This window comes from Macrosteles quadrilineatus, unplaced genomic scaffold, assembly GCF_028750875.1.
Source record: "Macrosteles quadrilineatus isolate MER2022 unplaced genomic scaffold, UCM_ALF_1.0 Scaffold_2__2_contigs__length_208266976, whole genome shotgun sequence".
Classification (NCBI taxonomy): Eukaryota; Metazoa; Arthropoda; class Insecta; order Hemiptera; family Cicadellidae; genus Macrosteles; species Macrosteles quadrilineatus.
The window spans coordinates 181,524,927-181,552,370 of NW_026542595.1; the positions used below are offsets into that span (position 1 = coordinate 181,524,927).

At 36.2% G+C, this 27,444-nt stretch overlaps 1 protein-coding gene across 2 annotated transcripts in view; it reads right to left on the bottom strand.

Annotated features, from left to right (window-relative positions):
- Positions 1–215: 215 nt before the first annotated feature.
- Positions 216–27,444, bottom strand: part of LOC128987127 (uncharacterized) — a 31,547-nt gene continuing 4,318 nt past the window's right edge. The window contains exons 2-7 of one of the 2 annotated variants that reach the window (XM_054407843.1): positions 14,540–14,747; positions 5,022–5,125; positions 3,995–4,147; positions 3,225–3,331; positions 2,558–2,719; positions 216–1,650 (exon numbers count right to left, since the gene is read on the bottom strand). In XM_054407843.1, the coding sequence (XP_054263818.1) occupies positions 450–1,650; positions 2,558–2,719; positions 3,225–3,331; positions 3,995–4,147; positions 5,022–5,125; positions 14,540–14,747 (1,935 nt within the window). In that variant the 3' untranslated portion in view covers positions 216–449. Of the gene's footprint in view, positions 1,651–2,557; positions 2,720–3,224; positions 3,332–3,994; positions 4,148–5,021; positions 5,126–9,721; positions 9,793–14,539; positions 14,748–27,444 lie in introns of those variants that run through there. The other variant, XM_054407844.1, reaches the window with a different exon arrangement.

Sequence of the window (27,444 nt, forward strand, 5' to 3'; positions counted from 1 at the left end):
AGAGCCCAAGGGACTTTTTCAAAAATGTAAGGTCAGTTTGCAAATCTACGCGACACGCTGTTTCCAATGAGACGTCAATGGATAAAATCGGTTAAGAAATGGCGGAGGAGTTCAACCGACAAAGTTTCATGTAGCGTATTAATTATATAGATTTGATTTCTCAATATCATCTTCTGCAATTGCAAAAAAAAAAAAAAAAAACTCTGGACAGACAGTTGTGTAGAGATCATCATCGTCTCTCTGGATCACAGTCAGTCTCGTCGTCATAATTGAGGTGAACGTGAGAAATGTTTGACTTCGATCTTTGCAGACACGTAATTACGATGATAAAAGCTTGGTTCTAGCTCGATTTTTTGACTTGGTGCCCAATCTCTCGAGATTGTAGGCTAGGCTAGGCTTGAAAGTCAAGCTGCTTGCACACCTCTATGTTGGACTTAGTTATCCAATGACTACTGATACACACTCTGAAGTAACGGTTTTCTCCGCAGTTCGACAGGTTTGAAGGAATGTTGATAAACCGAGGCCAGTCTCCAGTGTTCGGGGTAATCTTGGCCCGTCGTCCCGGGCCACAGAGAAAACGGAGGTGCCAGAGTCCCTATGGAGTAACTCTTCTTGGCATAGGGAAGTTTCATCTTCGGAACATGAACAGGTTTGGAGGATTGCGCTCTGGAAGAAGTGCTGCTTAAATCTTGACTGTTATTCATGCTACTGTTCCCACTACCGTTGTTCGGTTTGCCTGCTTTGAAAGCCATTTTGTACTCAGATTTTGACCTTTTCTCGTCTTTGACTGATTCGGAGGGAGAAGTTTTAGCATCACATGCCATACAGGGTCGGTTGTTCAGCAGTCTATTTTTACTTTTACCGTCACCGTTGGTTTGTACTCCGATGTTGGCTAGGTTGGGTGAACTTTGATAGTGTTTCTGCTTAGACATCTTGTGCGAATCGATATCTGATGATTTCAAAGATTGTTGACCGCTCAAACTTTTTCTTCTCATGTGATCGGACCCGGATGATGTTTTCCTTGTGCCGAGTACGATATTCGGATTATTGTTTTCTTTTGTGTTGTTGTTGATTATATCCATTACTGCTGACGGATTTGACCGCTCTTGTAGTCTCTTTAGTTTGTCTTGTAGTTGCTTCGCTTTTACCTCATCACCCCAAGCTGTCTTTGGTCGAGATCTCGCCCTGTCTGCGCTTTCTCTAGATATCGACTTTAAACTGTCGACTGAATGTCTCTTCTCCATTTTACCGTCTCCTGTCGAAGGTCTTGGGGTTCTCATATCTTCGTGAGGTGTCGGAGGTTGATGAACCAGAGCAAACACAGCTGGTGCAGCACTTCCGTTGCTTCCATCAATGTGTGGCGAGCGCTTCGGTTCATCAGAAGGGTGGACAGGTTTAAAGTCCCAACACAAAGCTAGCTCTATTTCTGACATGTGCTCTTTCCGCTTCGGCTGAGATGTTTTTGGACGGACCTGCTCATCGCGAGACTCCCTCCGGTGTATGTTGCCAGCAGTTTTTGGTCTGTACACTTTAAGTTTGCTACACTGTGTTGGAGCTGGTGCCCCGTAACCTTTGACCCCCACAGCTGCGGCTCGAGGCTGGACATTTAGGCCCATGCCAGGGTGCTTTGTTTGCTTCAGCTGCAGTGACCTAATAACCATGAAAACAAAAGTAGTAGTATTTAACAAAACTGTGAGTACAAACTGAAATCATAATTTGTTTACTACAGTCATTTAGTTCTTAAGAAGAAAGTTATTGATTGAAAAACTTAGATTCGTTCTTAGTGTGAATAACATCAACATTTTGTTTTGTTAACTCTGTTGCGATCTTCATCCCAACAAATAATTGTTAGTTATATAGACAATTATTTGTTCTTACTTCTTATCTTTTAGCCTACTTTTAATGTTTATGTATTAATTGCCCGCTAAAATAAGTTTTTTGTCACAGAGCAAATTTACCTTCCCAATCTATGGATTGTTGACAAGGCTTACTGGAATGGGAAAGAGTTCATCCTGCTCCAGGAAACACAGTTTATGCTCGATAATAATGTTTCAACACTAATATAGTGCAATTTTCATGTTTCTCGAGAATTTAAACTAAAGGAATTTCTACTTGAGGCCATGTCCTCAGGTCCTTTGGAAGCAAGACCATTTTACCTAGAGCCAATTTTTTTGTGTCTCGCTTAAATGTAAATAAAGTTTATGACTCTTAAAAATTAAAATTATTGTGTATAAACATAAACTAAAATTCATATTTATTGTGCCAGGAAAATCTCTTTCACTCAGAAGAGTCTGCTATTCCAACAAAAATCCTCAAAACAAAAACAATGCTCTGCTTTTACCATATTTTACTTAATTTACCTTCCCAATCTGTTAGAGGTAACGTATTAAATATGGGGGAGCGAGTTGGACTAGGGATAGAGTGCTATACTTCAATGTCCAAGGTCTGAGGTTCAATCCCCACCAATGGATTTTATCTATGCCATAATGCCACGACCCTCTTGGCATAGCTTAACGTAATGTGTAAAACGGTTCTGGAGTAGTGCCTGAGGGTTCACCTGTACAAGCTGTCCTCAATAGTATCAGGCAGTGGCTGATGTTTTTGGTTCTCTAGTTTCAAGTTCTTGGCGTGCTCAGCGCTGCAGTAGACACTGGCTAGAGGAGGACCTCTACAATCCAGCTCGTCTACTTCCACTCCAGAGTCATGAGGGGACGAATCCCTGCAATCATTATACCCAGTAGAATCATCACTATAAATACATGTGTCCATAAAACATTAGTACAGTTTCATTCATTAGCCAAATTGTTACTTATAATGTGCTACCTGTGTTGGTTGTATAAGCCAAACACTAAAATTTAGTTTTACCCTGTGTTTGCCACTTTTGTAGCTTCTAGTTCTGAACAGGTTTAAAACAGGAAAACACTTTAAAAAAAATATTTACTTCAAATTTTTAGGTGAATTAGCTGTTGTGTAAATTATGCGAGGGAATGAGAAAGATGAGACAATGGCTCCCTAGCCCAAGACTATAGGAGACACACCAACACCACTATACGGTAATGGTATTAAAATTAATCCAATAGCAATACTTGTGTACACAGAATGGCGATGTTTAATTTACCTATGGACTACGTCTTAACTCACATGTTAGTGGCAATTGGTCCAGTGTCTTTCTATTTCAAGCAAGTGCAGTTTGCGATTTAGAACACATCATTGATATGACTCACCTCCTCGAGCCGTTATGATCATGATGTTGGTCCTTGTTTACCGGCGAGTGAACATTCTTTGTGTACTCATTAATATCATCCTGTACATTCTGAGACGTGTTGATGACCTTAAAAATAAATTAAAATGTACATGTGTTCAATCGAGAAGAAATCAGCACTCCTACATACTCTATTGTACTATCAAAAGTAACATTACTACTACACTACTTACTAACTTTTTCTAGTTTAACTATTATTAACATTAAAATGTAAATTCTTATAAAATAAGTTCCAATGGACCACACAAAGTAACGATAGGCAATAAATATTTTTAAATGCTCAACCCAAAGTGTTATACAAATTTCTCCCATCCTCAACACTTCCTGAGTCCTGCTCTGATATAGTTTAGTTACCTTTTCCATAGGTGAACTCCTCAGAAATGGCACATCAGACCTGACCTGAGACAGGATTCTAACACTTGCTCTGCAGGGTTGTCTCCTCCCAAGGAGATCGCTTAACCATTGAACACCTAATGGTTTACTGCTCCAACAATAAACCCAACACCTAATAGTTCTGGACAAGCTAATTTAAACGATTGACCATTTTGTTTATTGATTTGGATGATAGACAAAGACATCTCATGAAAACAAAAACATATGATAAGATTACAATCAAAGAAGTTCATCATCGAAGACTGGCCATCTTGACCAAAAGTGATACATTTTGCACTCCTCTGTGTTGTCAATCATGAACATTGTAACAATAATCATGCAGATTCTGAAATCATTCACCTCTGGAGACCTTTCGCGAGCCAGAGAGCGCGAGTAGTCAAGTTCATGATGCTTGTCGTAAGGTTGTCGATCATTGACGGGTAGAGGACTCAGGCGTCGTAAACTGTCTTGTGGCCTTAACTGATGCTCCGATTGATCCTTATTTGACGACTTCTGAGCAGCATTAAACAATTGTTAAATGAGATGTAGTTTTACTTATCATCTAGTTGTAATAATTTTCTAAGATAGAAAGTCAAGGTTTTTTCCTGAGGTAAAAATCTAAGATCACAATGTACTCGTAAATGATAAAAAACTATAAAAAAACTTTACAAATCTATTATTGTTATTTATGTTGTAATGATTTTATTTAATTATTACAATACTGTATTGTTACATTTTCTGCTCTTTTAAAGCTGTTTTTGTTTTCGGTTTACAAAAAATTTCATAGATAAAATTGTATCAAAAATAGATTTACATTTTTCCCGATTTATACTCCCAAATAACAAGGAGGATACAAGTCTTTTGTCACTTTCATTTCTGTTGATGACGGAGCGCTCTGAAATAAAAAGCCACAGTTAAAATAAATGTAAACTACTAACAGTAGTACAAAATTAAAATAATTTTAAGATATGGAAAATTAAAGAAGTTTCCAAAATATTTCTGTTTAATTTCACTAAATTATTGCACTAGGAATAACACACTGTGTAGTGCAGTTAAAAGTATAGATGACTTAATTATGGAGGCTAGAATGGATGGATAAAGCTGGCTCACGAGATCAGCTGATTCCTAGAGAAGACTATCATTAACACATTCACTACCAGGACCAGGTGTCACACAGGTGATATTGGGAGCGAGCTGGTCTAGATATCAACAGCCTACTACCAAGTAACATAGTTTAATTAATAGTACCGGTACTTCATTTTAAAAGGGTTAAAATTTTCAACAGCCATGTTGGATCCGCCATTTTGGATATGAAAAAAATGAACATGAAGGTAGGGTTGTGACCCATGATTTTAGACCCTGTTAGTGTCAATGATGTGTAACCCACCTTTGGTCTGCTTGGTGGTAGTTTGGAAGACTCTATAATAGGTACATGAGCCGAGCGTTTCTCCCAGGATGAAAGTGCTCCACTTGGTCTTGTAAGTTCCGAGGCTGAAAAACAAGTAAATAATTCAAATACTAACATGTTATTGTTGCAATGACATTGTGATTTTAGTTTAACATTGCCCCTCACCTTTTATAACATTTTGTTTGCTATTTTTAAGGTGAAAATTCATACCATGTGGCAGATATAAGGAATCAGAGGCATAAGCAGTTCCACTAAGTCTGTCTTGACATTTTAATTTGATACCATTTCAATTGTGCAAGCCTAACTCCTTACGCTCCTATTGTTAAACAATAAGACTGGCTACATGAGTAAAGGTTGGTTTTATGAAACAGATCAGAACAAGCCACTCCCCTCGAGTGGATTCAAGATTTGACCTAGTTTCAAAGGATTTATGTAAGTAGTCCAAGCAAACTAAAAAAACTTACACAAGGATCGTTAAAATAATTGCAAGAAAACGTTTTATTGTGTTATTTTGTAGTGTTGGGTTTGCAGAATGACATACTAATTTTGCCAAAAATCGGTGCACGAGAAAACCACTAAAATCACAATTTAAAATGGCGACTTTCTCCAACATTGGACAAATAAAAAAATATGTTTCACATACATTTGTTATGCACATTTTTCGAGATATTGACTTGGGACCATCAACTGTATTTATTTGGTGGTTAGTACTTCATTTTAATAGGGATCACGGTTTTGGCCGCCATCTTGGATCCACCATATTGGACATAGATAATTTTTTTCAATGTAATGATAGTGTTGTGACACATCATTACAAACTACATTTTAACACTAATTTCAATGCCGAAATTCGTTTTTCAATATTTTTTCATTTAGAAGATATATTCAAACGAAATCTCTCCACCATACATTTCAAGGACGTTTTGTAGTTTGATAATTTTTTTAAGATTAATTTTCTTTGAATGAGTCATGGGCCTTAATTTAACACTAAAATGTATTTATTTCAAAATTTGTCTTTGGTTTAAGACATATATCCCTAAGTATAAATAACTACCAATAAGTAATCTTTAGCTAAAATTAAAGTCGATATGTTGGCGAATTATTTTAAGACTATAAGAGTTTTGGGAGTTATTTAGAATTGGGGATATACGTCTTTAACTAAAGACAAATTTCGAAATAAATACATTTTAATGTTAAATTAAGGTCCATGACTCATTTTAAAATTGTCAGATTTTGGTTAATGCTTAATAAAATCAAAGCCAAACATTTACTGAGTAATTTGAGACCAGAAAGAACTTGGTGACGTATTAACAACCTGAGTTATACATCTTTTAATAAAAATGTATTTCTAAAAAGTTAAATTTAATATTGTTCTGAGGTTCGTAGCTGGTCTTTAACTAGTCTGATTTTAATCTTCAAGAGCTCAAATGAAAGCCCTTACATTGCTGAATATTTTAAGCCTAGAACGAACTACAAGCGTTAATAAGAACTGGAGATATAAGATATATATATTTTTTTAAATTATCAAACTACAAAACGTCCATAAGAAATGTATGGGGGAGATTTTTCGTCTTCTAAATGAAAAAAGATTTTGAAAATGGATTTCGGCATTGAAATCAGTGTTAAAATTTGGTTTGTAATGATGTGTCACAACACTATCATTACATTGACAAAATTATCTATGTCCAATATGGCGGATCCAAGATGGCGACCAAAATCGAGATCCCTATTAAAATGAAGTACTAACCACCCAATAAATACAGGTGGCGGTCCCAAGTCAATATCCCGAAAAATGTGCATAACAAATGCATGTGAAATGTGTTTTTTTTATTTGTCCAATGTTGGGAAAAGCCGCCATTTTAAATTGTGTTTTTAGTGGTTTTCTCATGCACCGATTTTTGGCAATTTTTAGTATGTCATTCTTCAAACCCAACACTACAAAATAAAACCATAAAAAGTTTTCTTGCAATTTTTTTAAGGTCTTATCCTATATTTCTCTGACTAATGCCTCAAAGGGTCAATAAGGTTCAGTAAAATAACTATACAAAAGGGATAAAGGACACACTAATATTGGTACAGCTTGTTTTTCCTCACTATTCTTCCAAAATTTAGTAAAGCAAATCAGAGAGCCATCGTAAACAACGAAAGAAAATTATCAATGGTTTTTGTTCCATTATATTATTGTTTTTTATCCTAATGTTTTTATTATTAATTATTAAAACGTTTTTATTAGGTCGCTTTCTTGTCCGCTACAAATTTTGCAACCGATTTTATACTAACTTCCCGATGAGCTAGGGACTTGAAACTTGAAACATATCTCACAAATGGAGGACAATGCAAGATTATACAATTTAATTTTCATATTTCCATTGGGCTACGCCCCATGGGCTTGTTTTTATTAAATCGATTTCTTGCAAATTTTGATACTTCCCGATGAGCTAGAGACTTGAAATTTGAAACATAGCTCACAAATGGATGACATTGCAATATTATATCATTTAATTTTCATATTTCCTTTCGGGCTACGCCCCATGGGCTTGTTTTTATTAGCTCGCTTTCCTACAAATTTTGATATCAATTTTAAACGATGTTCCCGATAAGCTAGAGACTTGAAATTTGAAACATAGCTCACAAATGCATGACAATGCAATATTATATCATTTAATTTTAATGTTTCCCTTGGGCTACGCCCCATGGGCTGGGCTTCCAAATTGTTCATGTTTATATTTTGAAAGGATGTAAATATATCAACTAATTTAAGTCAGCTGTAAATACTTAAATTTGACAGTTCGAAGAGCAGAGGTTAAGAGGTACAGGTTATGCTCCCAAGAGATTCTTTATACAAACAAACATTTCAAAATAAAGATAAACAATCTGATTGCAGGTATCAAGGTGTTGGTAAATAATGTCAATTTTTGTTTTATTCTATAAAGTAAACAATAAATATTTCGAGTGAATGCATTGCAGAGAAATTCCATTACAAACTATAGTTAAATTATTATATATTGTGAGTTTTCGGATTAACAAACTATAAACATGTAATAATATCAATTATTTGTGAATATTGCATGATAACTCATATTATGGCCAAGGAGACAGTCACCCAACGCAAGCGACGCCTAGAGAAGGAAAAGAAAAAAAGACTAGTTCAGCTTCAACAGGAATCGGAGGTTTGTAAATCGGCAAGACTACTATGTCAGCGTCAGGCCTATGCTCAATCCACGGCTTATTGGAAGGAGACAGCCTCCCAACGCAAGCTACGGCTAGAGAAGGAGAAGAAAAAAAGACAAGTTAAGCTTCAACATGAATCGAAGACTTGTAAATCGGCAAGATTAGCCAAATGGCGTACGCCAACTACGCAGGTTTGTAAATCGGCAAGACTACTACGTCAGCGTCAGGCCTATGCTCAACTGGAAGTTGATTTCCATCTAACCAAAAACACTTTTTGTGACAAGTGTTGTGATATCTGGAAGAAAAAGTGCTACCCTAATCAGGTTATGAAACAATGTTCTATTTCACCGGAGACATACTTGCCACCGGAACTTTCTGCTAAAAAAGTGTTGCTTGCCTGCCATCGATGCAATACGCACTTGAGGAGCTCAATGCCATCCACGGCTTATTGGAAGGAGAAAGCCACCCAACGCAAGCGACGGCTAGAGAAGGAGAAGAAAAAAAGAGAAGTTAAGCTTCAACATGAATCGAAGACTTGTAAATCTGCAAGATTAGCAAAATGGCGTAAGCGAACTGCACAAGTACCTACCCAAACATGCTAATGTCGGACGCGAGAATGCCAATGAACTATTGGTCCAAGCGAGATCGGTTGAGAATACCGAAGCGCATATTACTCGACTAGAATCGGATCGTTTGAGACATTCTGAATCAAGAGCTAGAGAGACAAGTCAGGAACGTGAAGCAAGACTACTACGTCAGCGTCAGGCCTACGCTCAACGGGAAGTTGATTTCCATCTAACCATAAACACTTTTTGCGACAAGTGCTGTGATATCTGCCAGAAAAAGTGCTACCCTAATCAGGTCGTAAAATATTGTTCCATTTCACCGAAGCCATACCTGCCACCGGAACTTTCCTCTAAAAATTAGTTGCTTGTCTGCCATAGATGCAATACGCACTTGAGGAGCTCAAAGAGTTATGCTCCATCCAAGGCGTATTGGAATAACTTACTTCCAGGTGATATCCCGACTGAAATTTTGGTACTAACTGAACCAGAACAACGTTTGCTTCAGCGCATCATTCCGTACCTCAAAGTGATAAAATTTCCCGGCAGGTTTGGTCAATATGGTTTTCAAAGGGCATGCAACTTTATTTGCTCTTGATATCTTTGAAGTCAGTGAAAAGCTGCCTGAAATGCTTCCTCGGTCGAGCACAGATACAGGAATTGTTTTAGTGAGTGAAACTCTGGAGAACCTTAATGTATCCAGAGATTATACCAAGTCAGGATGGCTGACTTGAACGGTACCTGTGTTTTACGCTCCTGAGTTTGTCTCCCGTATCTGTGTTTTCCATCACTTGCTTGGGGTCAAAGTGTTGTAGGCCTGGCTGGACTTATTTTGTGAGTTGTATGTGATGTTCTATCTCACCCTCTCGCCTAATCTCAATATCAAAATCCAGGTGTCTTTCCCATCCCCAAACTAATAAACAAGACATAACAGGTTGATCTTACCAAACATATTCCAACTTCCAACTGTCGTCTGTCAGTGTCAAGTCAATAACAACATCTGTCCTTCACGTCATTCATAGAAGAAGAAGAAGGAGCCTGCGACACTTTTTTTCCCACAGCCTTTTAGATCTTTCTTCGCTACTTCTTATCTGTACTATATTCAATATACCTACTGAAGTATTCTTTCCCCATCTCCTTCGATTATATTATTTGAGGTGAATCGAGTAGCCTCTAACTGGTTAATACTTCAGACTATGATTATATAGTAAAATCATGGATAAAACTATTTGCATTCCTTGTTATAAGCAAGTTGTGAGCTCTGATGATGGACTTCAATGTGATGGGCCTTGTGATCGATGGTTTCACCGAAATTGCGTAGGAGTTACCAAAAATGAGTACACTAAAATATCTAGTGACAATGCCAGCAAGTGGTATTGTACTCGCGTGGATTGTAAATCCTCGCTACCGTCACCTGATTTAAGTACTCTTCTTTCTAATCTGTCTCAAAAGATAGATGCTCTTAATGCCAAAGTTGATCGTCTTAATGATCTTCCCGAAAACGTCAAATCTATACAAGATGATGTTAAATCAATTCACGACAAATTTGAACTGCTTGAGCCCCGTATTGAGCAGCTTGAGTTGAGAGTGTCTGCTGTCGAAAAAAGAGTTGAGTCTAAAATAGCTAATGTAGATAGTTTTGAGGAGACTTTAATGGAAATCAACGATCGTAACAAGCGTCAGTTCAACGTTATTGTTCATGGTATCAAGGAGAGTACTCTTGCCACCATTGATTTGAAGAAAAAACAAGATACTCAAGAAATACAAAATCTCATCACAGAAGTGTGCCAGGGTGTCAACGTGAAAAATGTTAAAAACTTTAGAATTGGCACTAAGAACACCAAAAAACCCCGGCCAATCAAAGTTATCTTTCCTGATGTTGATGAAGCTAAACTCTTCTACCAACGCTTCTCTGAAAAGAACGCTACTGCAGATAGCCTATTGAGTGTTTCTAGAGATCGCACCCTTCGAGAGAGAAATCATCTAAAGAAATTGAGGGAGGAACTTGAGGAAAGAAAAAATGCTGGAGAAAAGGATCTAACTATAAAATACTCTAATGGTATACCCTCTATTGTTAAAACAAAGTCAAAAAACGGGGAAAGTCCAACGGTCAAACCAAACTAAGCTTATATTTTCAGAATGTCAATGGCCTACGAACTAAACTCACTGCCCTTCGTCAATCTTTAAGTAACTCAACTTATGATGTTATTATACTGGTTGAAACAAACCTTACTAATGATATAAGTAATTCTGAACTTGGTTTCCAAAACTATAGAGTATATAGATGCGACAGATCGCCTTTATCAAGTCTTAAATCAAGTGGTGGAGGTGTTATTGTTGCAATAAGGAATGATTTTGAGTCTTGGGAACTCCTACCATCTACGCAGAGCGTTGAGTCTGTCTTCACTGCCGTAAGGCTCAAAAACTCTTTGTTCGTACTGAGTGCAGTCTATTTACCACCTAATCAAAATTCATCTCAATATGTTGAATTTTCTTCAATACTTGAGGAATTGTTTGTCGCTAATCCGAACTCAAACCCAATGTTGGTTGTTGGTGACTTCAACTTACCAAATGTTAATTGGCTGGATCCTACAACTTGTCAAGTTGATACTTCTGCTCAACCTATTTGTGATGCTATGAGCTTCCTGAAGCTAAGACAGTGTAACAGCATCGTGAATGAGCGTGGTGTTCTCCTCGACTTGGTCTTTTCCTCTGAAGATTTGCGTGTGCAAAATGCAATTGATCCTCTTCTTGCTGTGGAACACCATCACCCTGCCTTGGAAATGGAACTCCCTGTTTGCCCTCTTGATGATCTTAATTATAGTGCCGTCTTTCCTAATCTCAAACAATGTGATCTTCACCATGTTTTTGACTGGGTACAGGGCATTAGTTATCCAATACTTGACAACTATACGCATGCTGAGTTATACTTTTCCGACTTCTGCTCCAAACTAAGTCATACTATAAGAAATGCTTGTCCTTCAAAGTATATAGGAAAAAGATCCTTTCCCATATGGTTTTCTTCAGAACTCAAATTGATGATTATCAAGAAAAAGGAACTACACAAGCGCTTCAAGCAGAGTCTCGATGACCGAATATATCTCCAGTTTTGCGGTGTTCGAACTATATGCAAGAGGATGACGAGGGAATGCTACTCAGCTTACATCGAGACTGTTGATTCATCTATAAAAACCAATATTCGTGCCTTCTGGAGTTATGTGAATTCTACTAAGAAACTGCCCTCCCTGCCGTCAAGAGTGAAGTTGGATGCTGAAGTTGCTGATAGTCACCAGGATATCTCCAATCTTTTTGCCAAATTTTTCGCCTCTGTTTATAAGTCCCCGTCATCTACCCCACCAGATTATGAGCTTAACGCAATCACCTCAATCTCATCATGTTATGTTAGCTGTTCGGAGGTGGAGGATGAGCTGAATTCACTTGATACAAGCAAAGGTGCAGGACCCGACGACATATCACCACTGGTCTTGAGGTTCTGTAGCAGTGTTTTATCACCTCATATCACCATATATTTCAACTCACTCATGGCTGCTGGTGTCTTTCCCTCAAATCTTAAGAATGGTTATGTAACTCCAATTTTTAAGTCCGGATCTCCTGCTGATGTCAGGAACTATCGCCCTATTGTTATCCAGTCCACGTTAGCAAAGATTTTTGAATCGCTTGTGCTGAAGAGATTGTCGTTCGCTCTGAAGAGTGTGATTAATGCAGAACAACATGGATTTATGAAGGGACGCTCAACCACTACGAACCTCTTGTCCTTCCAGAGTAATGTTACTACTGCCTTCTTAAATTCCCACCAGATTGACGCTGTTTACACGGATTTCTCCAAGGCCTTCGATCGAGTTAGCCACAAACATCTGATTGCTAAACTTAGAGCCATTGGAATAAATGGACCCCTTCTAATGTGGTTAGAGAGCTACCTCCAGGATCGGTTTCTTCAGGTGCGAGTGGCTGGCTCGTTGTCTCAACCATTTCCTGCTATTTCCGGGGTTCCTCAGGGATCGCTTCTGGGCCCGGCCTTGTTCACCATATTTATCAATGATTTGGTTCAGCATTTGGATTCAAATGTACTGCTTTTTGCTGATGATGCCAAGATCTTCAGAGAGATTTCACATGTGAGAGACTGCGAGGCTCTACAGAATAGTATTGATTTACTGTCAGTGTGGTGCCAGATGAATGAAATGTCTTTGAATGTCTCAAAGTGCTCTGTGGTAACCTTCACCAGATCTAATAATCCTATTATTCATCCGTATAAACTAGCAGATCAGCAACTTCAACGTTCTTCAAAGGTCAAAGACTTAGGCATCATACTCTCTCCTGACCTCAATCCTCAAGAGCACATTAACTACATTTGCAAGAAGGCCAACTCAGCACTTAATTTCATCACCAGGGTCAGTCATGACAGATTTTCAGTATCGGCACTGGTAACTCTTTATATCCATCTTGTCAGACCCATACTTGAGTTTTCCTCCACAGTTTGGAATCCGTACCAGTCTGGTCAGATCGCCAGGCTGGAAAACACTCAAAGCCGTTTTGTTCGCCTGGTTGGTCTACGTTTGGGGATGCAATACCGTGCTGTTCCTGTTCATGATCTGCAACTCCAGTTGAACCTGTTGCCTCTTTCTACCAGACGTGAGGTAAATGATGTCTTATTCCTGAAGAAATTGATCACATCCTCCATTGATGCTCCCGACCTGCTCTTGGAACTAGACTTCCGCACATCACGTAGCCTTCGCCATACCCAGCTGTTTGCGAGGCGGCAGTACTCAACACAGTACATGTACCACAGTGCACTTCCTCGTCTGCAACGTCTGGCAAACAACCTACCTGGTCAATTGGACTTGTTCAGCATGAACAATGAAACGTTTAAAAAAAAACTCGTTAGCAGCTTGCGTTCCTCGTAGATTTATCATTATTGTTTTGTTGTTCTTGTCCGTGTTATGCTTCATTGTTACTTTTATATTTATATTTATATTGTTATTTACTATATTTTGTTATATTTATTTCCTATTTACACTGTTGTTGCTTGTTATATCGTTATATCATCTTGTTATATCTATATCTTGTTATATCTATACCTTGTTATTTCTTATATCTTTTTATATCTTATATCTTTCTGTTATCATTGTTAATCTATTTATTGAATGTACTTCAAGTTGGCTAAAATTTCATCAAAAATGTCTATTTTTTTTTAGTCTTATATAAGTTTTGTCATATTTATGTATTGGTTTGACCGTTGGTATAAATAAATAAATAAATAAATAAATTTCACCAGATCGTGTATGCACACACATTAAAACTAAAAAGTATAAAATAATTTATAAATAAAAAACTTTTTTAAACAAAACGTTTTAAAACGCCCTAAAAAGTAGAAAATAATTTATAAATATGTTGAGAGAGTATAAATACTTGTACGATTTAAAACGAAAAACGTTGGGTGCATGCAATTAATTGATAATAATACATTAGTTCAGTAGGTGAAGGTAATTGTAAACTATCTATTGCATGCACCCACGTTTTTCGTTTTAAATCGTACAAGTATTTATACTCTCTCAACATATTTATAAATTATTTTCTACTTTTTAGGGCGTTTTAAAACGTTTTGTTTAAAAAATTTTTTTATTTATAAATTATTTATACCAATGCAAACTGTTACTGTTACCAGCTTCCCCAAAAACCTGTCCATAGATGTTGATAAAAGCAATTGTTGCACACTTTTATAAAGGAATAGAAAACACTACTTACCGAATTTCCTAGATATCTTGTTCGGCAGCTGCCAGGTGCCGCGGAAGGATCCCCAAGGGTTCTGAGGAGGTCTTTGTACACCAGGCAGTAGATGTCCGCGGTCGTTGACGATGATCTTTGTGGTGGTCTTGCGTGCGCGAGGTCTCTGAGGCAACCACGACGGTACCTCCCAGTTGCCGAGGCGAGTCGGTCGGAACTCTCGCTCTAGCTGTGGACAGATGGTAAACTTAAGTTGATTAAACAAAATCCATCCTTCGTGTTAGTTGTTAAACAGGTCTCCATCAAAAGGATGCATCCTTCGTGATGTTAGGTTTATCGTTGAAATTGTAATACATGGTGCTGACCTAAGAAACGGCTGATCTTAACAAAGCTATATACAAAGGCAAAGCATTCCACCTAGTCAACTTGGACACATATTTCTGTCTCCACCCTATCTTTCTTTACTTCGTGTAAAGCTTTTTGGATTCGTTTAACAAATGGACTAAACTGAAACCACCATTTTGATCAGATAACAAAATGATTTAATCTGCATACCGTTGGTGCGGTAGAGATAGTTTCATCATCGCCAGAATAAAAATACAATACCAAATAAGTTTCATTTTTTACATGCTTTCAATATCGTGTAGTATTATGTGCGTCTAAAAGTATTTTGTAACAGAATCAATTTATAACCGTCCTAGTATATGCCTAAAAGATAAAAGAGGCAATCAGGCAATATTAGTAGTAATTTAATTGCATATTTGAACATAACAATAGTTTCGCAAACTAAGCTAGAACAGTGAGTACTCAGTAGGCCAGGCCTATGACGAGGCAGGGATGACAGCCACGATGGCTCGACGATCACGGAACGTTTCATGACCAGGAACAGTTTCAGATACAACCTATTATTCAATTACAACCGATATCCCCGGTTTGGAACTGCCGTTGCGATTTGTGCCGTCAGTCTGTTGTGATTTGTATAACCAGTTGCGTAAACATTGACCCACAATGCCGACTGCCGATCATTCCCTCGGTCTACCAACGGAAGTTTCATGCTCAGAGTTGATACAATTAATTTAGTTTGGTCGATAAAACATCAAGACTATCACTATCACTGTGAATTATTGTTTTTTTAATGTTTGGTTCTACAATTCACTTCAAGAAAGCATGGTGGACATACTGACATGTACATCATACATATTGGATCAGTTGTTTAAGTTTGTTCAAAAAAAATACCCCCGCTGCAGCAAACCTGCAGACTAAGCGAATTTCCATTTGACTGATTGGATTTAGGCCTACACTGAAATGTCTACTTAAAAATATAACATTTATTCTTGATTTAAATAGAATTAGTTTAACAAGTACTTAGGTTTGCTGCATCAGGGAGGGTAAAACTGTTTTTTTTTGTAAAATGTGAATAGTTAGTAAGAAATAAAAACATTTTCCAAATTTGATCAAAATATGTTCACAAACAAGCAAACTACAACAGTTTACTTATTCTCCATAAGAATAACATGGGAATTTTAAATTTACAATTTTTTTGAATTTTCTCCGTAACCATTAGGCGCATAGTAACGCTTCAATATACTAAATTATTTGTTTTTTTAAGCTCTACAAAATGGTTTGGAAAGAAATTGCTAAATTTTATGTTTTTTGGGTCAAAAATGGGAAAAACCTATTTTTACCCCATAAAACCCCCCGTAAACCCCCGTTCCCATGGTCCGATCATGCTGGATCGCGAACTCGTTCGAATAAACGTACTTTTACACGTTTGTACCAAATTTCATCAAAATCGGATCATTTTTGCTCGAGTTATCGTGCTGACGGACACATATATATATATATATATAAATATATATATATAAATATATATATATAAATATATATATATATATATATATATATGAATTTGAACGGATGGTGTTTTTGGCCTCTAGGGACCTCAAATCGAAAAAAAAATCGGTCCCGCGTCCAGGTCTTACCATAAGTACTACGGTAATAGCTTATTCCCTATATGGGAAATTCGCTAAAAAGAAAACATAGTTTGCTAGCTGAGTCATATTTATTTGAGCTATTGTCAAAAATCCTCTATCCTAGTTGTTGATACTATGAAAGGTACACTCTTAACGTTAGTGGCGGCTGCTGAACTGAAACCTAAAATTTTTGAATTTGACATTACCTTGATCCTATCAAAATTATCTTTCAGTCGAAAGAATAATCAAGAAAATCCGTCAAGTTGTTGATTGAGACCACCAGGATTCCTATGTCTAAACGTTCCTATAATACACGTGGAGGAGTATTTCTGCCCTGAGATTCTGAATGACATACTTGACGGATTTTTTTGATTATTCTTTTGGCTGGAAAATGAAGTTTGAGAAATTTTATGTTGATTTCATTATTTTAATATTGGATTTTAGCTCCGCAGCTGCCCCTAACATTTTTTTCAAGTTTTTACTATGATGCAGTGTGGTCGAATAGCTGAAAATATTCAGCATGTGACACACATAGGCCTATATTCAGCATTTTGATAAAAGAATAATTTAATAACCTTATCATATATTTCTTACATGATAAAATAAGGTTCTTATTTAAATTATCCTAAGTGAAGCAGCCGACTTTAACAACACTTTTGTTATATTAGGCCTATATAGCTAAGAATCCGTTCCGTCAAGAGGTCGATTTTGCCATCTATTCAAACGAAACAGGGTTTTTTTATTTCACGATTCTGAATCAACCACTTGGCGGGTTTTCATGATTTTTGTGTTGAAAGAAAGATCATTTTGAGAACTAGGGAATGTCAAAGCCATAATTTTAGTTTAGGGTTTCAGTTTTTTAGAAATTAAGTTTTAAATTTTTAAAAAGTCTAGCATCCGACGCTAGCAATTTAAAGTATTTTCAATGCTGGTTTCACTAACAGCTGGTTTATAACTGTCATTGAAATGTTTATGTTACGAGTTGTTTGTTTACAAAAATATTGTTCGTTAGTGTTTGCCTACATTCTATTTCACTTTAAAATGTAGGTAGTTTTCCCCTACCGTGAAGGATCTCCGTTATCAGGAAATGTGTTATTTTGAACTAAACATCTCATACACTTGTGTTTACTCAAGTTTTGTCGTAAATGCAATCTGTGTAAGTATTTAGTTTATGCATTGCAAATTTCAACTCATATTTGGAAAATATTTTTTCAGCAGTTTATCGCTTAATTGTTTAAGATATAAGTGGTTTACGTGTTGATACTTCTTTTTCTATATGTTTGAATGTAAGTATGTCGGCATACTAAAATTTTGGTTAGTAATGAAAGCGTCAATCGGTGTAGTAGGTCTCTAAAAAGCTGTCAAATAAACTGCAGCAGAAACCAAAGTCGACTCATACCATACCAACTATCCCCGTAGTACTGATGATTCAGAAACTTGGGCACTGATCAAAGAACCGAAAAACCTTAATGCTGGGTTAGATAATAAAGTGCAGAGAAAATATACAGACCAGTTCAAGATAACGGCCCGGAGGTCGAAATAAAAAAGAACAGAGAGCTAAGAGAAATGTGTTAACACCCAAATATAGGGATGCTTTCCAGAAGTAGGTAAAGCTTGGATGGAAAGGCTTTGCATAAACTTTTAAAAAGTATATTCCAAGGAGTACCACACGATAGACGGGAAATGTCAAGTTATGAAATGCATATTCAGGCTGGGATCTAAATTTTGAAGAGGCAGGTGATAGAAGAGAATCCTCATAAAAGTTTCAGTGGTCACGGAGGTAAGATAAGGTACGGTAAGTACATAAGTAGTACAGTATGCAATTAGAGGTGGCATGTAGCTACTCTACTCAAAACCAGTGTGAATCGGTCGCCAATCTCACTTCAAGATTTTTCAAATCGACACAAATATCTTTTATGGTAAAATTATCGGATTTAAAATGCATATCGCCATATATTTTAGGTCTATATTCGAATGGAATAAATAGGTGGTCACGTAACATTTGTTTATAAGGTGATCTTCCCCATTAAAAGTGCTAGAATTTGTGTCTATGCGTGTAAACTAGATGTTCTGAATTAGGCCTACAGTATTCCGTTTTAGTTGACAACTCGATTCCCGTACGTAGGACGGGCCACCAGCTCGTTCCTATTATAAATAATTTTACTAAAAATAACTTTAATATATTTATAAATAAACAGTCTATGCCAATTTTATTCAATTTTTATCATTTAAAAATTGATAACAGCATGCATTAAGTATGTATACGAAGTAAATAAAACCCCTCAAAACTAAAAGCCGTGAAGCGTTAATGTAATGCACAGATTCTGAATAAATTGATTTTTTTACCAGCGAGCCCCTGATTCAATAGACCATACAGAGTCTATGATAGTGGAAGGGTGCATCTATCAAGGGGAGGCGACAGCGTGTAAAATGTAATCCCTTGTTGATTAATGCGCGCCGCCCCTAATTGTTAAGCCTTTGCCACTAAACTTGGCCTAATTAACCCGCCCACCAGCCCCTGAAATCCCCCTAAACACAAAACAGCCCCTTCCAAACATTGCCACTTGTTTCTTATAGAACGCTGAAGGGTTGAGTGTCCGAGTGCCCGTGACCTGGGTAGTTCTGTTGCTATACATTTTGAAATAATTCAAGTGAAGAACTCCACTGTAAACTATTGCTATTCGTCTAGCTTAGAAGGTAGGCTCTGCGCTCTCACAGATCTGGTATTCGGAAGGTTATCATACTGGTGAAAATACTGACCGACGTGTCAGATGTTGCAGCAATCCTTCGTAAAAAACTACAGTACAATTTAATTGGCTGTTGCCTGTGAGCAATAACTAGCAATAAACCCACCTTTAGGTGCTAAGTCCAATTCCAACCAATAATTTGAACCCATAATGGGGGTTTGGATATAAACATGTTAACATTGGCTTTCAATGCTACAATAGTAATGTAAAGTATATTTTAAAACTTTTTTAGTACAAAACAATAACGATACTAGGCTACTTGTTCAGGTTCGTATTTTATATGGATTAGGCCTATATAAGTTCCTCCTTAGTGCACGTAAGTGCTTTACTTGGGCAATTTTGATGTTTGATGTTTGATTGGTCCCCTCTGGAGGTCACTGGGTTAGACTGCAACAAAAGTTTGAAAAATCGTGCATTAATTGTGCCAAAGAGTTCTTTAATCGCGCCAAGCCCAAGCCAGGTTGGGGTTAGTTGTTTGCAGAAGGAATGTCCTGGTTCATCCTAACCTAACCTATTCAATTATACAGTCAAAGAGGGCCGCCACTTGGCTTAAGTTAAGGAACGTATCGGGTGGCTCCCTAATTCAGGAATACCCGACTACCTGACTCAGGTCAGTTTGCGCGATTAATGCCCACCCGTTTGAAACACTATCCCCTGTTAATATAGTTACAATAAGCTGCTAGTTTGGCATGATTAAAAAGTTAATGCAAGACTGAGAACTGTACAGTATTTTGGCAGCAGCACATTCTGTAAGTGCTTGAAATGTATTAAGTTCTTTATGATTTTAAAACTGGCAACACTCAAAAGTGCCCACTCTACACACATTAATTTACAAAATATGGTAAATCTATCTATATATATAATACGTGAAGCCGTTTTTTGTTAACGCAACTCCTCCCTTATTTGTGGACAAATTTCAACGTTTAAGGTGTCAACAGATTTGTCTCAATATGTAGTTTTGCAATAAGGTTTTAGACTTTTAAAATTTCTACTCTTAAGGGCGTGAGACTCTCTCAAAGGTCGGGTTTTCCCCATAAGAAATACATAGAACAAATTTAAAAACAAAATAACAGCTGGTTATAAAAAGCAACAAACATTAAGGTTTGTAATATAGTAGGTTAAGACCAAGTTAAACAGTTAATCAGTTTTGTGGGAAGAACAGAAAATGCCTCAAGTTCAAAGAAGAATTATTGTAAACGGGAGGATGAGACAATTAATAATAAGATATCTTATGCGTATGAGGAGAGTAGAAAAAGAGAGGCCTGGTCTAACAGATACCCATACAGATACACATTCACTTGGTGAGATCGAGATATTTCAAAACATTTATTAGAAACTATAATAATGCCTTGACTATCATAAGTTCAAGTAGTAATATCATACCAAATCTTGGCGGACCTTGTGGTTTTACTGTTGACTTTTGTATTACTCGCTCTACTTCAATTGAGAAAAACGCAAATGGATTGTTTACTAAAAGTTCAAAGAAGAATTATTGTAAACGGGAGGAAGAGACAATTAATAATAAGATATCTTATGCGTATGAGGAGAGTAGAAAAAGAGAGGCCTGGTCTAACAGATACCCATCCAGATACACATTCACTTGGTGAGATCGAGATATTTCAAAACATTTATTAGAAACTATAATAATGAAACTATAATTTATTAGAGACTATCATAAGTTCAAGTACTGTAGTAATATCATACCAAATCTTGGCGGACCTTATGTTTTTACTGTTGACTTTTGTATTACTCGCTCTACTTCAATTGAGAAAAACACAAATGGATTGTTTACTTCTAGGTTATGTTTACAGTTCCTCGGACAAACTTATACACAGTTTTTTGACTTAATTCACCAACACAATCCAGACATTTCAAGTCAAAAATAAGAAGTTTCAAAAACTCATTTGCTATTGAAAGTTTTAGTGACAATATTAGACCAAACATAAGTGAAGGAATTAGTGTTTATGTTGTCACCGATCGAGTAGTTACGGTCAAGTTTATTTTAATGATTCAGGAGAGGCAAATAATATACGCTGCTCAAAAAGAGAAAATGAAAATTGCTATCCAAATCTTATAGCTACAAGAGTTATCCAACCTATTTCGACAAATGAATTCATACTTTCAAAACTTTTGGACAGGTATTATGAGAAACTCCACTGAACAACGTGAGAACGTTCTGATGCGGGGCATATACTGTGACTGACAGACAACACGTTAAAATACGTTAACCAACTTTCAATGGTGTTGCTGCCATAGCCTATTCAAAGCAGATTATGACTGTCCAGCTGGTAACCCGGAGTTTGTGGGTTAAAAATGGAGCACATGAATTTGTTGATACTGTATCACCCCACTTTACAGGATTCTCTACGGAGAAAATTTGTTTTATTAGGGGGATGTCTCAAATCAAAGAAATAAAATAACCCAAACACAGGTTATCAGTAAGGCAACAGTTTTCTTCAATTCTCAATGCTGGAAAAACTTTGTAACATCATGTTAACTTGAATTGAAGCAGATCGTTCAGCATTCATTAGAAGTTAGTTATCAGTTAAAACTGAGAGCAGAAATAATGTAGGTGAAACTTGACGACGCAAATACAGTACCTATTTAAAATTAGTTTCAAACAAGTGTTTAAACTACTCTAAAATGTAACTATAATTACTCGAATTTAAGCATAACGTTTTCCTCGGCGTTACGTTTCATACTATGCGGCTCATTGAGCCACACGGGTTCTCTAGTTAATGTCTAATCCACGATAACGTAGCTATTGCACCTTATAATAGAGATATGATCTATAGATATTTGTAATACGATACGAAACATTCGCTTGCCCATCACATCTTCGAGGTTAACAGGTTCATAATCTCCTTACTCAAATCCCATAACACGTCCGCGGGGCGCAGCACTCATCCCCCTTGCCACTTGCAGCTCCACTTACAACTGCTAATTCAATCAAACACATCCGCGTAAAAAGCGATCCGAATTGGCGGGAATCGATTCCGCGCCAATTACACGGGTAAAGTTGTTTTGGAGGGGCGAGAGCCATTGGGCAGATGGTCTCAGAGGCGTTAGGGGGTTTTAACGAGCCGCTCATGGAAATGCGAAGCTTAATTGTTACCAAACATCCAAGATGATCCTGGTTGAAAAATTGGCGCGGCACCTGACACGGTGATATATCATAGACGGGGTTGGATGGGCGGATTTGTTGAGTAAACAAGGGCTCGACGGGGGTGTGTTTTGTAAAGGGATCAATGACAACAGTAACCTCTCGTGAAATAAATTTGAGATGCGTCCGGAGCCATGTGTGCAGTATGCATTCTGTTTTTAAGTAGAAGAGAATTAAATTTGCTACAGTAAAATGTACGTAAATATATGAAAAATATGCGCATTTTCTCGTACGATAATCATATTACCGGAAAGCTAAAAGATTGTTTGCACGTTCTGTATAAACTCAAGGTGGAAGAAATTTTAAATTTGTATAAGAGAGGTTTAAATTAAACGTGATTTAACATACAAATCGAATAAATTGGACAGTTTCTAATTCATTCTCTACAAACGGGTGCGTTTGCGTTTTCACAAATATCTAACTAACTGGAAAACTCTCGTTTTAATTTTAAATTTATATCAGACATTCATCCTAGCACAGAAAACATGGTTAAATCTACTGAACTTGGTTGTGGTGACTTTGGTTACTTTTGTGGAAACTAGTAAACATTATTTTCCAATAAAATAATATTACTCGAACATGAAAGAAAAATTAAAATATAGCCTGTTTTTACTGTTAAACAAGAAAATCTACTAAGCTAAATTAATGTCATTAGCTCAACTAGCCACATATAGCCTACTCTCTAGAGATGACAGATCACCTTTTGGTTTTACAAGTAATTATCGGCAATTATAATTTTTAAACAATTAGTACTTTCCATTTGATTACACGAAAACATTGTCCCAAAGCACAATAATTGCACTGAATCAAAGATATATACTCGGTAATCAAAACGTAAAGAGATATCAATATAAACAGATTTACTATTATTTATCTTAGTTGTTTGCTGAACTGAGCAATGATAAGATTACGTCATGGCTATTTCTGTTCGGTGGTATATTTTTATACTTTCTCAGCTATTTTTGCAGATTATACACATGCGATTGCATGCAGTTGTGACGTCAGCGAATTTCAACTTACTCTGTTGTCACCCACCCACCAAAGAGAGGCAAAATAATCAACTATTCGACTAAAAAATAGTATGTTGTTGACAGTAGAACTGATCTTAACAGTTTAGTCGATTCAAGATTATCATTTTTTTTAAATACCGGGTAATAGCGTACAACAGTTATTAAGTCATAAATTGAAAAATATTAATGCTTAATGATGTTGCTAAACGCTATAACAAGAAATACAAACAAAACAACACATAGAATTTTACAATATGACGATAATTCGAATCGCACCGTCCAAAGTCAATATTATATCAGTAATAAGTGTTTTATCGTTTAATTTTACTCGTCCTTATTGTTACGAGATGCCAAAGAGCAGATCACAACTTAAAAATCAACCCTAAAACTAGGATTGCTTTCAGAGCGGTGAAAGCCAGTTGAGCGGAGAAAACTTGATTTAATATTTGGGTAACTAAGTAAATAAATAAAAAAAAAACAATATACTTATGCTTGTTTTATTGATTGAAATTGTAATAATTTACCTCTTGACTACATCTTGATGTGATTCAGATAGGCTACCTCTTGCAAAAGTAGATTAAATTACAGTAGTTGGGACTATTATAATAACATGGAAAACGGGTATTAAAGTAAAAAAAGAGGAGGGAAATTTTACATTTAAACTCAACTGTACAAAAAAAAAACAGTGGACTTCATTATGACCCTTGCAATCGGTAAAAAGTATTGAAGTTAAAAAAAAACAATAAGTAAAAAAAAACCCAGCATTTAAGTATAAAAACATAAGGGGGAAATTTGAAATTTGAAAGTCAACTGTGCATTATAAACATTAAATTTGTCTTCATTTTAACCCTTCCAATCGGTTGAATTGGTTTTAATATTGGCCTTAATAAAACATAACACGAAAAAGGTAGGCCTGTTTTAACTTTAAAACACAATCGTAAAATACTTTATACTCAAATTAATTGAAACACTTCTAAATGACTAAAATTACCAATTGTATTTTAATGTAAAACAAAAAACTTAAGAACTGCTAAAAATACTATTGAACAATTAAACATGGCTGAAATGTAGGCATAATAATAACAAAAGTGAAAAGTAAACATCACATCAGCTGATTTATGTGAAAACATAATAATAATAGAAGGGAAGACATGCCAGAGACAATGTAGATTTGGTCTCCTATTACGTCATCCTATTTTGTCACAACGTTGGCCTTATCTAAACAACTCAAATTAATTAGCCTAATACAGAAATTTCTTTAATATTTTTAGCGTATTCTTCTTTTTCATTGGGCGTTTAAAGTATATTTTTATTTATCCACGCTGTAATAATAATTATACGTCATAAACATATTATTTTGTTTATTAGTCACGAATACTCATAAACCCCGACCTTCATTCCCCACATGCCTAAATTAGATCAGTGTTCAATCTGCGTTTTATTAATAAGTGTAATAACTTACAGTACCGTCGATGTAATTCAACATAATATAACCTGTGATGTATTATCGGATTAAATATAGATTTCGATGCGGTTCGATATATCGCTTATTAAATCCTGATTTCTAAATTGGCTGTTTATAATCAGCTGGCAACACAAATAGGTTCCCAAGAAAGTAGTCACTGGTCCGTATCCCTCCGCTCCTTGTTTATGCTCCGCGCATTGAGAAAGTAGTTCCGTATATTTTCTCGATTTTCAGTGAATTCCGCGCCTTAAAAAAATGTTTTAACAGCATTTTCCTGTTTATTAAAATCATAGGAATGGTTTAAGAACGTTTAAAAGAAAAGTCTAGAAAGTTCAGAAATACCTTATGGGTACTCTTGTTTACATTTTTCTTGTAAACAAAAAACTGTCATATGGCTACTTTAGTCCCATAAGCCTAATGTTAAAAATTGGAAATTTTAAGTTCGTTTTAAATTGCATTAGCGTTATCTAATTGAAATTTGTCTGTTTAAAAACCATCTCACCATTAGTCTAAGTAATTTTGTTAAGTTTGGCTGAAATGCATTCAGCCGTTATTGAGTGATGTTTCTCTATTAGCGAATTTCCCTATAGGGAAGTAGCTATTACCGTAGGTCTCATGGTAAGACTTAGGCCCGGGACCGATTTACTTTTTCATTTTGATGTCCCCAGAGGCCAAAAACACCACTCGTTCAAATTTTTATATATGTATATATATATATATATATATATATATATATATATATATATGTGTGTCCGTGAACACGATAACTTGAGTAATTTTGATCCGATTTTGATGAAATTTGGTTTGAAGGTGTAAGGCGGGATAAACTTGAATGAGTTCGCGATCCAGCATGATCGGACCATGGGAACAGGGTTTTATGGGGGGTTTTATGGGGTAAAAATTGGTTTTTCTCACTTTTGACCCTCAAAACACAAAATTTCCCAATTTTTCTCTAAACCTTCTTAAAGAGCTTAAAAAAACAAACAATTCAGTATATCAAAGTGTTTTTGTACGGTTATTGGCTACGGAGAAAACTAAAAAAATGGTAAATTTTAAATTCCCATGTTATTCTTATGGAGAATATTGTAAAATGTTGTAGTTTGCTTGTTTATGGATATCTTTTGATCAAACTTGGCAAATATATTCATTTTATACTAAGCAATAATTATTTTACTTGAAACACACACTTTATTAGTTTCCTTGTAGCAGCAAACCTAGGTACTCGTTAAACCTAATGTTATTTAAATAGATCAATTGAAAATCAATTCAGCCAAATGGAAATTCGCTTAGGCGTCAGGTTTGCTGCGGCGGGGGTATTTGTTGCATTGAAGTTGATCCAAAAGAGCTACGCTCGCTTCGCTCGCTCCGCTCGCTCCGCTCAATAATATAACAAACATTAGAACACTCAATCGTTGCCAAACATAAAACACATCAGACTCTATATATTTTACAGGAGGATGAGAAATGTCGATTTCACTAATAAAAGTACACATTTAATAAAGAGAAACAGAAAAGAGGATTGTGAGTTCATAATTCCCTACGTAGACAACACAAATTACTCAATTAAACTTAATAAAATGATAACACATGAAAGCATAAGATAATATGTTAACACCACTTCCCCCGAATATTAGAACAGAAACGGTATGGATCATAATATAAACAAGCTATGTCATTGGCCTGACAGTAAATTACTTTATTGGAACTGTTCAAACTATATTTTGAATGTTATTAGTACAGGATTCGGGCCAGTTAGTCGTTTGTTTGTGTTTATGATTCATATACCGTTTCTGTTCTAATATTCATGCCTCCTCCTTTATAATTATTGTGTTTCGGCACATTACGCAGCATCAGATGTTTAAAATGTATTTTTGATAATGCACACGTCATCTAGTTGAATTTTGTAAGTTTTTTGTGTTCTTGTTTTGCAGTTATTAGTCCCAAGTACCACTTAGTTGATAGTTGATAATTGATGTATTCTTCTCTACTTAATCTGCTATCTTAAAATTGTGTTTATTCCGAATTATTGGAGTCCCACTTACTGACATTCACTTATTTGTAATGTCGTAATGATTACCTTTTTTCTAAAACCGAATAAATGCCACCATTATTCAAACAAACTGTAGCTGAATAACCAAATCAACAGTGCCACGTGCAGCTGTCAACGCCGTGCGACGATCACGTGCTAGCGGCGTGTCACGTGACGTGTCCTAGAAGGGTTCATCATTCCATCATCAGTGATGTATGACGTCCCAGATGATTGTGGTGAAAATAATCTGCCAGCTGTGGCGAGATACAAGTCAATGTTGGTAGCATTGATTAAACATACTTCCTTGTCGATTTGGCAACCATATGGACCAGCAGAAGACGTGTAGGGTCTGACTTAGGGGAGGTACGAATGAGGCATTTAGTTCTAAATTCCTCCGTGAACAGCGCTGTAGTAGAGAGCACTTTGGCAATGAAGGTTTACTAATCGCAAAAATAGTTCTGTTCATAAAATAAAATTATAAATGCCTCAAATTCAATTTTATTATTTTTTAATTATAAAATTAAACTATCATAACCTAA